Below are 14,411 nucleotides of genomic sequence, written 5' to 3'. Positions count from 1 at the left end.
GGTGGGGTTAAATTGGGCTAAAATTGAAACAATAAAGGGCTATGTGTTAAATAGCCAATTTCCCCCTTTTATTTTTTATAAAATAGTTAAAATGATTGTAAAAACAAAGGCTAGTGTTTTGAAGTTTGAGGGATCCTTTGATTGGATAACAGTGTTTTTACTCCAAGACAACATACATAGTGCAACTTCATGCTTAGCTAGATTGATCTCATTGCGGCTAGATGGTGATCCTAATTGTTGTACTGTTATGCTTCTACTACCTAGATGTCAGGCGGAACTATGGGAAGAGAAAACCAACTACCCTACTGTTGCTTTGCATTTACTGTCAGCTGTTAACAAGGTCAGGCGAATATTATTGCATTTTCTGCTTTGCTCGAACCTTGAGGGCAAGGTTCTTTTTGAGGCGGGAGGTATTATTGTGAACGTGAACAACCGAATAGAATGCTAGGACATTATATTTGGGATCTGGGGGGAATACAGGGCATGTGAATTATGTTGAAGCCTCGCTTCAGTCTGTTCTTCTCCTCTCCTCTGTTGAACCTGTTTCTCATCCTCTTTCTTCTTAGCTTTAGGTTGCAATTTCTCTTCTCATTTACTCTCTATTTTCTTTAGTGTTGTTTTCTACTATCGTATTGTTATTTGGTTATTGTAGTTTTATTGAGTTAATATAGTCAGTTGGTTTGGGTGTAATATCCAGTTGCTACAACTTCGCTCCTCCACTGTGAAATGTGAATTACTAAGATTATTTCACAGATCTAGTAAATTTCTTAAATATCATACCGAAGCAAAAGCTTGTTTGAAATTGGGATTAATTATACGGATGGTCATTAATTTTCATTTGATTGTATCAAAGTTATTATTTTTTTTAAATGAAAGAGTTCTCTCAACAAAGTAGCCATTGAAGAAAGCGGCTGTTGAATATTTGGTTTTTGACTTTTTTTTTTTAGGGCTTTACCCAGAAGGGGAGCCTTTTCAAAAATTCTCAACGGCCAAGGCAGAACCCAAGCCGAAGAGGGGGTTTGGAAATAGTTTTCAACCAGTAATAGACGCGCCTCGGTTTGAACCTCACTAGCTGCGTCATTGCTCCAAGCGCAAAGATTTGGTTTTTGACTAGTTGCCCAACTCCAACTTTACCAACTATAGCAGAAATTCATTAAAAAGGTTTTTTAACAAAAAAGTTATTCAAATTTGACCAACTATCATAGAAAGTAACTAGCGGTTGCAACACCTTGTTATGGGTAAATATAGTTGTCAACTTTATTTAATACTTAGATAACGTTGAGTGACCTTTTATTATAAAAATAATTTAGTCCACGAGCTCGACAGATCAGACACTGAGGCCTCATTTATTTTTTTGTTTTTAAAAATTAAGATGTCTGAATCTGAATACACATCTGAATATCAAGATGTGTATTAAGATTAAGACATCTGAATCTGAATACACATCTGAATATATTAAGATGTGTATTAAGATCTGAATAGAAATAATTAAGACTGTTTGATTTTTAACATATGAATGTATAAAATTTATCTTTATTTGAAAATTAGTAAACATAAAATTCAAATGAAATACTAACTAATCTAATATTCTATCAATAAAATATATAGTTTTTTAAAATATGATAGTTGTCGGTGGTGATAGCTAACGGGTGAATGCCAACTAGAGGCGGTGGTTGGTGGTAGTTTTGGTTGATGATGGTGGTTCATGCTAGTAGCTAGTAGTGATTGGTAGTGGTGGCGATTATGATTGAGGATGGTGGTGGTGGGTGGCGATAGTTAATAATATCAGGTGGTGGTAGTAGTTGTGATTGAGGAAGATGGTGGGTGGGTGGTGGTAGGTCATAATGATGGGCAGTGCCGACTGTGGTTATTGATGGTGATGGGGTGGTCAGTCGTGGAAGTTGAGGCGGATGAGTGTTGATTGTGGGTGAGAATGATGGTGGTCGGAGTGGTGGGGATGGTCGATAATGGAGGCTATGATTGAGGATGACAGTGGCGTGGTGGTGGTGGTGGGTGGGGGTGGCGGTGGTGGTGGTTGAGTATGGTGGTGGTGGTGGCATGGTGGTAGTTGATAATGGTAGGCGGTGGAGGTGGCGGCAGTTAATAATGAATATGTGATAGTATCTTAATGAAATTAAGTCTATGTTATAGATCTTAATCATACAGACCTACTCAGACCCATTAAGTGGTAGTGAAGTAAAAAAACACACTTAATGATCAAGATCTGAATAATTAAGATTCAGACTTTAAAAATAAACGCACTTAATATCTGAGATCTGAATGATTAAGATTCAGACCTCCACTAAGTGCAAACAAATAAGGCATGAAGAAGAGAAAGAATGATCAATCTCCTAAAATCCTTTGCAGAGCTGAGCTTTAAGAGGAATACTTTCTGTAAGTCTGCACATAAAAAGTCAAATTTTTCTCGTAGGCTTAATTTACTGAAATTATTTTTAGAAGGTTCAGATGACCAAGAATTTCAGATGGGAGATCAATGTCCACGAGACCTACAAAATATTTTAGACAAATTAAAGGAGGCTAGGAGATATTCACAAAAAGAACACTGGGATAATTATGAATTTTTATCAATATCAGGATAGATACATATCTCATATACGCTATAGGTGTGAGATCGGGTACAATAATAAGTTAGACAGAAATGAATCACTCAATTCCTCTATAAGAAAAGGGAGAGAAAAAGTTTGTAAGTTGATTACGTTTTCCTTTGATCACAATTTTTTAATTAATTTTATCAGTAAAAAATTATGATTTACCTTACCCTACTAAATGAAAATCACATATAGGGAGTTAAAATGTACACGTATTAAATTTCCTCATTCTTAAAGAATAAAGAAACTCAAAATAGCACTTTTCGACAATCCGAGAGAGAAAGAAGCAAGATTACAGGAAACACACAAGGCATCTATAAACGGAAGTATTTTTCTACTGTTGCAACGTTAATAGCTGAACGATATGCTCATCAGTTTAAGAGGCAAAGCTGTAGCTGTATCCACATTTCAGGTTCAGGGTTTCAAATCCCAATTCGTTTATTCAACAAGCGCTACACCTGCCCCGACCCATTTCTTGGTGAAATACCTGGTTGATTCTCTAGGATTTTCCAAACAAGAAGCAACCTCTACATCTTCCAAGGTAACTTCATTAAAAACCTTTAAGAATCCCGATTTAGTCCTCAATTTCTTCGTACAAAGTGGTTTGGACAATACCCAGATTAAAAGAATAGTTTCTAGAGAACCCACATTGCTATTACGTGATGTTTCCAAAATCCTAAAACCCAAATTCCAGTGCCTTATGGATCTTGGGTTATTCGGGTCGGACCTGGTGAATGTAATTGCTAAAGATACAACAATTTTTGATCGAGGTTTAGATACTCATTTGAGACCTACCATTGATTGTCTTAGGAAAACCTTGGGCACTAATGAAAATGTAGTTAAGGCTATAAAGAAAACTCCTTGGTTGCTTTCTTTTGGTGCTCATCATACTATTGAGGCTAATGTATTATTGTTGAAAAAAGGTGGTGTTTCTGATGTGAAGCTAAAAACACTTGTGCTTAGAAATCCTAGGTATATTATCCAAAAGACTGAGTGGGTTAAGGATTTGTTGCATAGGATGGAGAAGGATTTCCGAGTTCCGCTTCACTCTCCTATTTTTCCTTACGGATTTCATACGTTAGCCTGTCAAAGGAAGTCCACATTGGAAAGAAAGATTGGAATTTTCAAGAGTTTTGGATGGTCTGATAATGATATACTCGAGATGTTCCGGAAGCTACCGCTTTGTTTTACTCAGTCAGAGGTTAGAATTAAGAAAGCATTGAACCTTTACATGAAGGAGCTTGGTTCCGGACCTGCTTACTTAGCTTCTCATCCTGCAATTTTGGTCTATAGTCTGGAAAAAAGGGTGGTACCTCGGATGCAAGTCTTGAAAATTTTGGATGAAAAGAAGCTTAAGAGGAGAAAGTGGAGTCTTTATCCTGTGCTGATGTTAACAGAGTCAAAGTTCATAGAGTATTTTGTGCTGCCCTACAAGGATCAGATGCCTGATCTGTATGAACCACACATGAAAACTGTGGCTCCTTAACAGTTATGGTCAGTGTTAACAAGAGTCATTTCTGTCCCAATAAAGCAAACATATCATTACAGTATTGTTTGTCATTTCAGTTTATTTTTCTTTCCAGTGACTACGTGTTTTCCAGAGAAAGGCACCAATATAAGTATCTCTAGTATTTGATAAACATCTAGCTAGCTCATAAACATCTCTCTTTATGTCTTAAATACCTTACTTCATTAGAAAAAGTGTCTCTCTTTATATCTTGTTGCTTTCAGTTCACATTTGGATTACTCAATGGTGTACCTAGTATGTTAGTTTTGAAAAAATGAGAGGTTCTATATTTCCATTAAGTAGAAAAGCAAGTGAATTAACTATTGTAGGAATTACTATTTTACCATGATGATATATGCCAGGTATAACTCTCTACCCCACCAGGGTAGGGGTAAGGTCTGCGTACACACTACCCTCCCCAGACCCCACTTGTAGTATTATACTGTGTGATGGTGGTGTTGTTGATACATGCCAGGTATCAGGACATAATGCACACAGTGGTCAATGCTTTTGGCATTTCGTGATTGTATCTCGGGCATGTTCTTCTATGGAGTTTATGTCTCTGCTTAGATTAGTGAGACAGTTTTAGGGAAGAAGTTTTCATATTCAGGAGTTAACTAGGATATAATTACCATGGTTCAGAATGTACCTTGTTGTTTAACTCTCAGAGGCTACAAGCCTACAATCAAGAGGAAGTTAGATTTTCTTATGAAGGATTTGGGATTAAAATCGTAGAGCTTGGCTTCTGCTTCCCTTTTATCATAAAATGTTGGACTAGAAGTTGGGTATGAGAGAACATTGTCACTATCAAGTTCTCCGGTTAAGAGAATAAAAGTCTGTAGAGCAATTTGTGCTGCCTTACAGCAATCAGATTCTCAATTTGTATCTCAAACAAGAAAATAGTGAAAAATACGTATTTTGAGGAACTTTTTTTTGCTATTAGGTGCGAAACTTTATATCTTTGTCTTTCAGATTCACTTTGGTTGTTGAATATTTTTGCTCCAACTCATCTCTTCAATACTGAATAATGCATATATGTAGTCAAGAGATTAATGAAAAACATTTTCACATTTAAGTCAATGATCTCTTGAGTTTGACTGATTGCTATACATATCATATAGTGAAGAAACAACTTTTGAAAAACGACTTACCTGACTCATTTGTGTTGCTTGTTCGTTTCTCAGTTTCTTGCCTATGGAATAGTTTACATAGCGCCAACTGTCATTTACTCAACTCCACACCGTTGGTTGAGCACCGTGGAATTACTTGTTCTGTACTACACTTTGGCTAACAGTTTGGTGCCTAGGTATGAGGTCATTAACGTCTTGAATAATAAAAAGTTTGCTGCCTGGATTAAGTTGAATCTCTGCACTGATATGTGCTTTTGTCTGAATCAAAGTTTAGTGTGAAATTCATTCTTTTCCCAGAGAAAGAAGATGTTTGGTCGGATCAATTGGTCTTCTGGCCCATTACAAATTTGTTTTATGCCAAATATCCCAAAAGAACTGAATATGAAATGCAAGAGATCTAGTTTCTTCTATTTAAATTGTAAAGGGTTATGTTAAACCATTTTCGCTCATATTATATGTGGAGCCATTTGAAATCATCATACTTGTATTGATTAATCTGTGCTATACTTTCATCTATCACGGTAGGGTTGTCTTTTGGATTCTATACTGCTATATACTGACCTTGTTCAAGCTGTCTTTTTGAACTAAAAGTACCATATTTATATGTGGAAAATATCATATTTAATGTGTTTTAGCTCTGTACAGCAAAAGGCATGTTCAAATTTTGCAAATTACACCATGGGTCTCACTAGTCAGCAAATTTCTTGGCTAGTCGCCACAAAGTATTTTTTCTGCAAGAGCCTTAACGGAGAACAACATAGGTCCCTCCTTCTTAACATTACTTCTGAATATGCTATTGTTTTCGTCTTGTTATAGTTATTCAAAGGTAGCTCTGGCTATTTCTTTGCTTTAGTGAGAGAGAAATGAGAGATGCCTCCTGAGCATCTTTAACCATTAATGCTCTCTCTTTAGCTTTCTTAGATCCAGCCTAAAAGAACAGTTTCTTCTGTATTCATTTGATCTCTTCAGTATTTCAAGAGAAAGTATTACTTTTTTTCTTCTATACAACAACAACAACCCAGTGAAATCCCATATGCGGGATCTGAGGAGGGTGATGTGTACGCAGTCCTTACCTCTACCTTGAAAAAGTAGAGAGGCTGTTTCCGATAGACCCTCGTCTCGAAAAGGATACAAAAGTAAAGCAGATAAAAGGCTCAGGAAAGGTAAAAGCAAGCAATAACAATAAGCAGCATTACGAGCAACGCAAACAGAAAACTAAAACGCAAGAATCGACAAGTAATAGCATAAATCTGAGAACAAGAAATACAAGATTAGAACTAAATAGTGCACTAGATCTACAGGTACGAAGAAGACGCTCGGCTACCTAAACATCTACCCTAATTCTCGACCTCCGCACCTTCCTATCAAGGATCATGTCTTCGATGAGCTAGAGCATCGCCATATATTGTGTAATCACATCTCCCCAATACTTCTTCGGTCTACCCCTATCTCTCCTTATGCCCTCCATGACCAACCTCTCACACCCTCCATGACGAACCTCTTAAGCCCTCCATGACCAACCTCTCACACTTCGAGCATCATCGCCTCTCCTCTTCACATGTTCGAACCATCTAAGTCTCGCTTCTCGCATCTTGTTCTTCACAGGAGCCACTCCCATCTTGTCCCGAATCTTAATTTCTAATCCTATCCAGCCTTGTGTGCCTGCACATCCATTTCAACATCCTCATTTCAGCCACTTTCATCTTCTGGACATGTGAGTTCTTGACTGGCCAGCACTCAGCCACATACAACATAGTCAGTCAGACCACCGCTCTGTAGAACTTACCTTTAAGTTTTGGTAGCACATTCTTATCACATAAAACACTGGAAGCGAGCCTCTATTTCATCCACCCCGCCCTAATACGATGTGTGACATCCTCATCAATCTCCTCATTCCCCTGTATAATTGACCCAAGGTACTTGAAACTATCTCTCCTAGGGATGACTTGTGAATCCAACCTCACATCCCCGTCAACTTCCTAATTCGCACCCATTAAACTCGCATTTCAGATATTTTGTCTTGGTCCTGCTCAGCTTGAACCCTTTAGACTCTAGGGCCTGCCTCCATATCTTTAGCCTTGCGTTAACACCGTCTCGCGTCTCATCAATCAGAACAATATCATCTGCAAATAACATGCACCGCGACACCTCCCTTTGAATGAGGCGTGTCAACACGTCCATAGCCAATGCTATTTCTTTCTTCTATCTCATCTGGATTTCATCTTGTACTATAGTTTTTTTGCTAATCTAATAGTAATTTAAAAGATGTTATTGCAGTTTTTTCTAAAGTTCTACGTTCACCACTGATATACGTCTGAAAAAATTTACTGAAACCTATAAGCTTCAGCCGTATTATCTGTGGTGTGAGTTTGGAAGTCGCATAACTAATAGCCCGTTTGGCCAAGCTGCAAAAATCAACTTATTTTGAGAAGTGTTTTTTTTTTCAAAAGTGCTTTTCTCAAAAGTACTTTTGGTGAGAAGCAGTTTGTGTTTGGCTAGTTAGTTTGAAAAGCACTTCTGAGCAGCAATTAGTGTTTGGCCAAGCTTTAAAAAACTGTTTCTAAGTGTATTTTTCTCAAAAGTGCTTCTCAAAAAAGTGCTTTTGGAGAGAAGTTACTTTTTTCTGCTTCTCCAAAACTGCTTCTGCTTCTCCTCAAAAACACTTTTTTTTCCTTCCAAAAGCTCGGCAAAACAGCTTAATTTTTGGCCAAAAGTTCTTTTGGCAAAAAAAAAAATACTTTTGGCCAAAAAAAAGCTTGGCCAAACAGGCTATAAGTCCGGCAGAAATAGAAACCCAAGAGAAATAATTTAATACCCCTAACTATTCTACAAATTGGCCGGTTATATGATTTGAATCTATGACATCTACTAGCTAAAAAAAAATAATATGACATCTTGTTTTTAGGAGACCCACGTTCTATATGCTTCTTCTATAATACATAAGAATCCAAGCTACATGGTGTGGCAGATTTCATTTTATGAGTGTAACTTGATTGTTTGTATAAAAGAATTTTATATTAGGAGGTTACATAAAGGATAAACTATTCATAAAGTAAAATTAGTAACGTGAAAATAACACGTGTTACCTGTTCAGACATAAATATATATTGATACCTTGAAAAAAATCGGCAGTGACTGGAAATTAAATCCTAATTTACATTGTCAAATTGTACATTTCACTTTTGTTCTTTTTTCCGTATGACTTCTATGATCGGGCCAATTTAATATAGCACTATAGCAAAGGTTGATACCTTATTTATTTTAAATAAATACTCTTTTAAAAATTATATTCCATAACTACCTTTTGATTTTTATAGCCAAATATCTATTTATGGTCACCTCCTACTCTTAAGCCATAAAATACGCATTGTATTATTTTTCTCTTTCATTCTTTCAGATTTTTCTCCACCCTCTCTCTCTCAACTCCAGTCTTTCTCCATGAATACAACCACAATTCTCCCAAATACAGATCGAAACGGGAATGAGAGAGAAAAATTGAGGAAAGCATTTAATGCCAGAAAATTGTTTGCTGCTCGAATCGAAGCGTGAGAGTTCTAGGGTTCTGCGTCTTCCTCTTCTCTTCAGATTATATTACTAATCTGGTATTTAGAAACAAAACTCTATATAAATCTCCGTCTTCTTCTTCTCTTTCGTCGTTCTAGGGTTCTACCCAATCTGGGGTTTTTCGTCCCAATCCACAAGCGCCATTCAATTCAATTGTAAAGAATAGGTTTTTTGAAGCGCACGTGAGGGTATTATGGTAACAGGAACAGTGGCGTTTTGAGTCAGAATCGCGACCCTCTCGACGAGACGACATTAGGGTTGTTCTTGAACAAAGACGACGGAGTTTTGGGGCTGAGCAACTTGAATTTTCTGTTAATATATTTCAATGTATTTCAATGTATCTCTCGTTGTATTTTCATGTATTTCATTGTATTCATTGTCTTTTTTTTCCATTGTATTTCAATGTATCTCGCTGTATTCCATGTATTTTATTGTATTCATTGTCTCGTTCTATTCCATGAATGTATTCAGATGTATATATGTATTCAAATTGCTCTGTTTTTGTTGTATTTATCGGCTGGGAAAAATATTCAGCATATTTTCTTTGAAGATTGCTATATTTTTGGGGTGTTTTTCGGTTGAGAATCTTTTTTATAACTGGAAATACAAATTTTGTGTGTTATAATTGAGTTTGTTGAGTTATATTAGGAGTCTATTATGTTAATTGATTCACTTTCCCTTTAAAAACAGTTGTAATCCCCTATTTCACGCCGTGAATACAGTCGAATACAGTCGAATACAAAAATTTGTCTAGCTGTAATCCCCTGTTTCACGCCTAGAAATGCTATTGTATTCATGAATACAGTAGCTTAAATCATCGAATACACTCTAAAAAACCCGAAAACATAGCTATAGGAAGTAATATAGTAAATGGTAGCTATAACTAGCTAATAACCACTAAAACATAGTGGTTTCTGAAAGTTTCTCTTTATTTTATTGTAATTTTATGTTTATTCATTCATTGAGAAAACTACCCTCTATAGCCTCTCAAAATTTTAATAGCCCATGTTTTTGCCTATTGACACAAAATAGCCCCCCGGCCCAAACATATTACATCTAATAGCCCGAAATGGCTTTTTTGTATAGTGACAGTCTATTTTGTATATTTGTTGTATAGTGACATTCTATTTTATATAGTGACAATATATTTTGTATATTTTATTGTATAGTGACAGTCTATTTAGTATATTTTTGTATAGTCTATTTTGTATAGTGACAGTCTATTTAGTATATTTTTTATATAATGACAGTCTATTTTTGTATATAATTTGTATATGGACAGTCTATTGTATATAAATTATATAGTGACAATCTATTTTGTATAATTCCCTTACACTTTCATGTTTGCCCATTAGAGACCCATTAAATCTCGTGAACACAAACTCCAGACAAATACGACAGAATTCTCAACCCATGCGGCCCACAATCCAAAAAAAAAATTTAAGTTCTAAAAATTAATATAATTACATATAAATTTTAACCACTTCCGTTAGTGTAAAGATTGGTGGTTAAAATTTGCTAAAGAGCAAGAGTTATCCAACAACGACGAGTTAGTATATTGAAGCATACTCTCATTTCATAAGCATCACATTCAAATAATTCCATTAAGGAATTTCGTCGAGCAACTCCGAGGCATGACAATGAAGACCGCTCAAAGTGTACAAAATAACACTCACCAAAACAGTAGGTAGCTATCAACCTAAGACTACAACAACAACAACAACAACAATCCAGTAAAATCCCACATAGTGGGGTCTGGGGAGGGTAATGTGTACGCAGACCTTACCCCTGCCCCGATAGGGCAGAGAGGCTATTTCCGATAGACCCTCGGCTCAGAAAGATAGAAATAAAAAATAAGAAAAGAGAATTCATTAGTAACTCCAGTAGAAACCGTTATAGTGGCAGAAGCATAAAAACCAAAAGATGAATGACATGCAATAACAGTAACCATAGTCTAAGGCATCTAAGATAAACAGCAAGAATAGTGTGGGTTCAACATAAACTGCAAGACATCTAAGATCAACCCTAATCCAACCCCGCCTCACCCCCGGTATGAAGTAAGGAAAGCTCTACTACCCCTATCCTACAACCCTAATGCTTGACCTCCAGGCCTTCCTATCAAGGCCCATGTCCTCGGAAATCTGCAGTAGTACCATGTCCTGCCTGATCACCTCTCCCCAATACTTATTAGATCTCCCTCTACCTCTTCTCGTACCCACCACGGCCAACCGCTCACACCTCCTCACCGGTGCATCAAGGCTTCTCCTCTGCACGTGCCCAAACCATCTGAGCCTCACTTCCCGCATCTTGTCATCCACAGGGGCGACGCCCACCTTCTTCCGAATATCATCATTCCTAATCTTGTCTATCCTAGTGTGCCCGCACATCCACCTCAACATCCGCATCTCTGCTACTTTCATCCTCTGGATATGGGAGTTCTTGACCGGCCAACACTCCGCCCCATACAACATGGCCGGTCTAACGACAGCTCTATAAAACTTACCTTTGAGTGTCGGTGGCACTTTCTTGTCACACAAGACTCCAGATGCAAGCCCCCATTTCATCCAGCCCGCGCATAAGGGTGAGTGACGTCCTCGTCGATCTCTCCGTCCCCCTGAATCACCGACCTAAGGTACTTGAAGCTATCTCTCTTGGGGATGACCTGTGACCCAAGCCTCACGTCCTCGCCTACTTCCCTAGACTCAGCAACTAAACTTGCACTCCAGGTACTCTGTCTTAGACCTGCTCAATTTGAAACCCTTAGACTCGAGAGTCTGTCTCCAAACCTCCAATCTCTCGTTAACACCAGCCCTCGTCTCGTCAATTAGAACTATGTCATCGGCAAATAACATACACCATGGCACCTCCCCTTGAATATGGTGTGTCAAAGCATCCATCACCAAGGCAAATAAGAACGGGCTAAGCGCAGAGCCTTGGTGTAATCCCATAACAACCGGGAAATGCTCCGAGTCGCCTCCCACAGTCCTAACCTTAGTCTTAGCTCTATAATACATGTCCTTGATCGCTCTTATGTAGGCTACCGGCACGCCCTTCGCCTCAAGACATCTCCAGAGCACCTCCCTAGGAACCTTGTCATACGCTTTCTCCAAGTCAATAAACACCATGTGCAGATCCTTCTTCTTATCCCTGTACTATTCCACCAACCTCCTAATAAGGTGGATAGCTTCCGTAGTGGAGTGGCCCGGCATGAACCCAAACTGATTGTCGGATATATACGTCGTCTTCCTCACCCTCACCTCCACTACCCTCTCCCAAACTTTCATGGTATGGCTAAGTAACTTGATACCCCTATAATTGTTATAATGATGGATATCACCTTTGTTCTTGTACGACGGTACCACTGTACTCGGCCTCCATTCCTCCGGCATCCTCTTCGTCCTAAAAATTACATTGAACAACCCAGTCAGCCATTCCAATCCTGCTCTACCCACATACTTCTAAAACTCAACCGGAATTTCATCTGGCCCGGTCGCTCTACCCCTACTCATCTTACGCAAAGCCCCCACAACCTCCTCCACCTTAATGCGCCTGCAATACCTAAAATCTCGGAGACTCTCCGAATGTCCCAAGTCCCCTAGCGCTATATCCCGGTCCCCCTCCTCATTTAGAAGACCATAAAAGTACGTCTGCCATCTCTGCTTAATTTGTGACTCTCCCATCAATACTCTACCATCCTCGTCTTTGATACACCTTATATGGTCCAGATCCCGAGCCTTCCTCTCCCTCGCTTTAGCCAGCCGAAACAACTTCCTGTCCCCGCCTTTCTCCCCTAATTCCTCGTATAGACGGCTAAACGCTGCATTCTTAGCCTCCGTGACCGCCAGCTTTGCCTACTTGCTAGCCACTTTGTACCTCTTTCTATTCGCTCTCCTCTCCTCCTCACTTGTGCTCCCTGCCAACTTCGCGTACGCTACCTTCTTCGCCTCCACTTTACCTTGGACTATGTCATTCCACCACCAGTCTCCTTGGTGCCTGCCAGAAAAACCCTTCGATACACATAGCACCTCTCTCGCCACCTCCCTCACATAGTTCGCCGTCGTTGACCATATAGTGCTCGTGTCTCCACTACTCCTCCAAGCTCCCACAACGAATAACCTCCCCTCCAACTCCTGGGCTTTATCCTTGGTTAAATCTCCCCATCTAATCCTCGATCGGCCACGAGCATACCTCTTCTTCCTCTTCATCATAATGCCGATGTCCATCACTAAGAGCCTATGCTGAGTCGCGAGGGTCTCTCCCGGGGTAACCTTGCAATCCTTGCACAAACCTCTATCACACCTTTTGAGGAGAAGGTAATCGATCTGAGTCTTCAACGCCGAACTTCGAAAAGTAACCAGATGCTTCTCCCTCTTCGGAAAAGTTGAGTTCGCAATCACCAGCTCGAAAGCCTTAGCGAAGTCTAACAGCGAAGTACTTCCTCCGTTCCTATCCCCAAGGCCAAAGCCACCATGCACCTCGCCATAACTACCAGCAGCCACCCCAATATGGCCATTAAAATCCCCTCCAATAAATAACCTTTCAGTAGGTGGAATACTACGCACAATCTCGTCCAAGCCCTCCCAAAAGCGCCTCTTAACCTCCTCATCCAAGCCCGTTTGCGGCGCGTAAGCGCTAACTACATTGAGGGTGCACTCACCAATCACCAACTTAATAAACATTAGCCTATCATTCACTCGCCTAACCTCAACCGCAGACTCTTTAAGATCCCTATCCACCAAGATACCCACTCCATTCTTACCCCCCACGACTCCAAAGTACCACAACTTATACCCATCCGCATTCCTCGCCTTCGACCATGCCCACCTAGTCTCCTGGACACAAGCTATATTAACCTTTCTCTTCTGGAGAATCTTTGCCAACTCAATAGACTTACCCGTAAGCGTGCCTATTTCCCACGACCCGATCCTCAATCTACAAGCTCCCTCTTTCCCCTTACCCTCATTTCCTCTCATCCCAACCTCTAACCCCCTCCCCACCCCCCTTCTCACCCCCGGCATCCCTCGAGAACATGACCTTACTCTACCATCCCACACCATAGCCACTATACCTACAACAAACTCCGGAAGACACTAACACGGACCCAAACTAGAAAATAACCGGTTGCAACTATAAGTATTCTAATAATATGCTTAAAGTGATGCTGACTAGATAGCCATAAATTAACAAACATAGAGAAAGAGATAAGAAAACGGGAGGTACCAACTCCCGATGGAAAGAACCTGGAGATATGGCTTGATACACCCGGTGATGCTCCGCTCTACTCGCCCGTATGCCTCGCGCTTGCCTGGGCACCTGCAGCGATTCCCGCGAATATAACCTGGGTGCTTTGGAACCCGACATCCAGCCCTTTGCGACTGCCAAATGGCCTGCTCTGCTACACTTGCCCGTGCACCTCCCACCCATCACCGAACAGCCACCAAAAGTGCTACCTAAAACACACACAACAAACCACGGGACCAAGAAAAGGAGAGGACTATCACCGGAACGGTCGCCGAAAAACAGTGCCTGTCCAAGAACTAGTGGTGCGATGAGGAAAGGTTTGAAGAAAGAGAAACACAGAGGAGGGTGGTGTGATTGGGC

The 14,411-nt window shown here is 39.7% G+C and overlaps 1 protein-coding gene across 2 annotated transcripts; it reads left to right on the top strand.

Annotated features, from left to right (window-relative positions):
* The first annotated feature begins 2,663 nt into the window (after positions 1-2,663).
* Positions 2,664-5,762, top strand: LOC109209962 (transcription termination factor MTERF5, chloroplastic-like). 2 transcript variants are annotated; one of them, XM_019373326.1, is made up of 2 exons: positions 2,664-4,103; positions 5,301-5,762. In XM_019373326.1, the coding sequence occupies exon 1, from the start codon at positions 2,974-2,976 to the stop codon at positions 4,093-4,095; it is 1,122 nt and encodes a 373-aa protein (XP_019228871.1). In that variant the 5' UTR covers positions 2,664-2,973; the 3' UTR covers positions 4,096-4,103; positions 5,301-5,762. The 2 variants fall into 2 exon arrangements, with proteins under 2 accessions (XP_019228871.1, XP_019228872.1); XM_019373327.1 differs by lacking the exon at positions 5,301-5,762 and adding an exon at positions 4,592-5,048.
* The last annotated feature ends 8,649 nt before the right edge of the window (positions 5,763-14,411 follow it).

Source organism: Nicotiana attenuata, unplaced genomic scaffold (assembly GCF_001879085.1).
Source record: "Nicotiana attenuata strain UT unplaced genomic scaffold, NIATTr2, whole genome shotgun sequence".
NCBI classification, from domain to species: domain Eukaryota; kingdom Viridiplantae; phylum Streptophyta; class Magnoliopsida; order Solanales; family Solanaceae; genus Nicotiana; species Nicotiana attenuata.
Note: the sequence above shows the minus strand (reverse complement) of the source record. Positions and strands in the feature narration are given on the sequence as shown.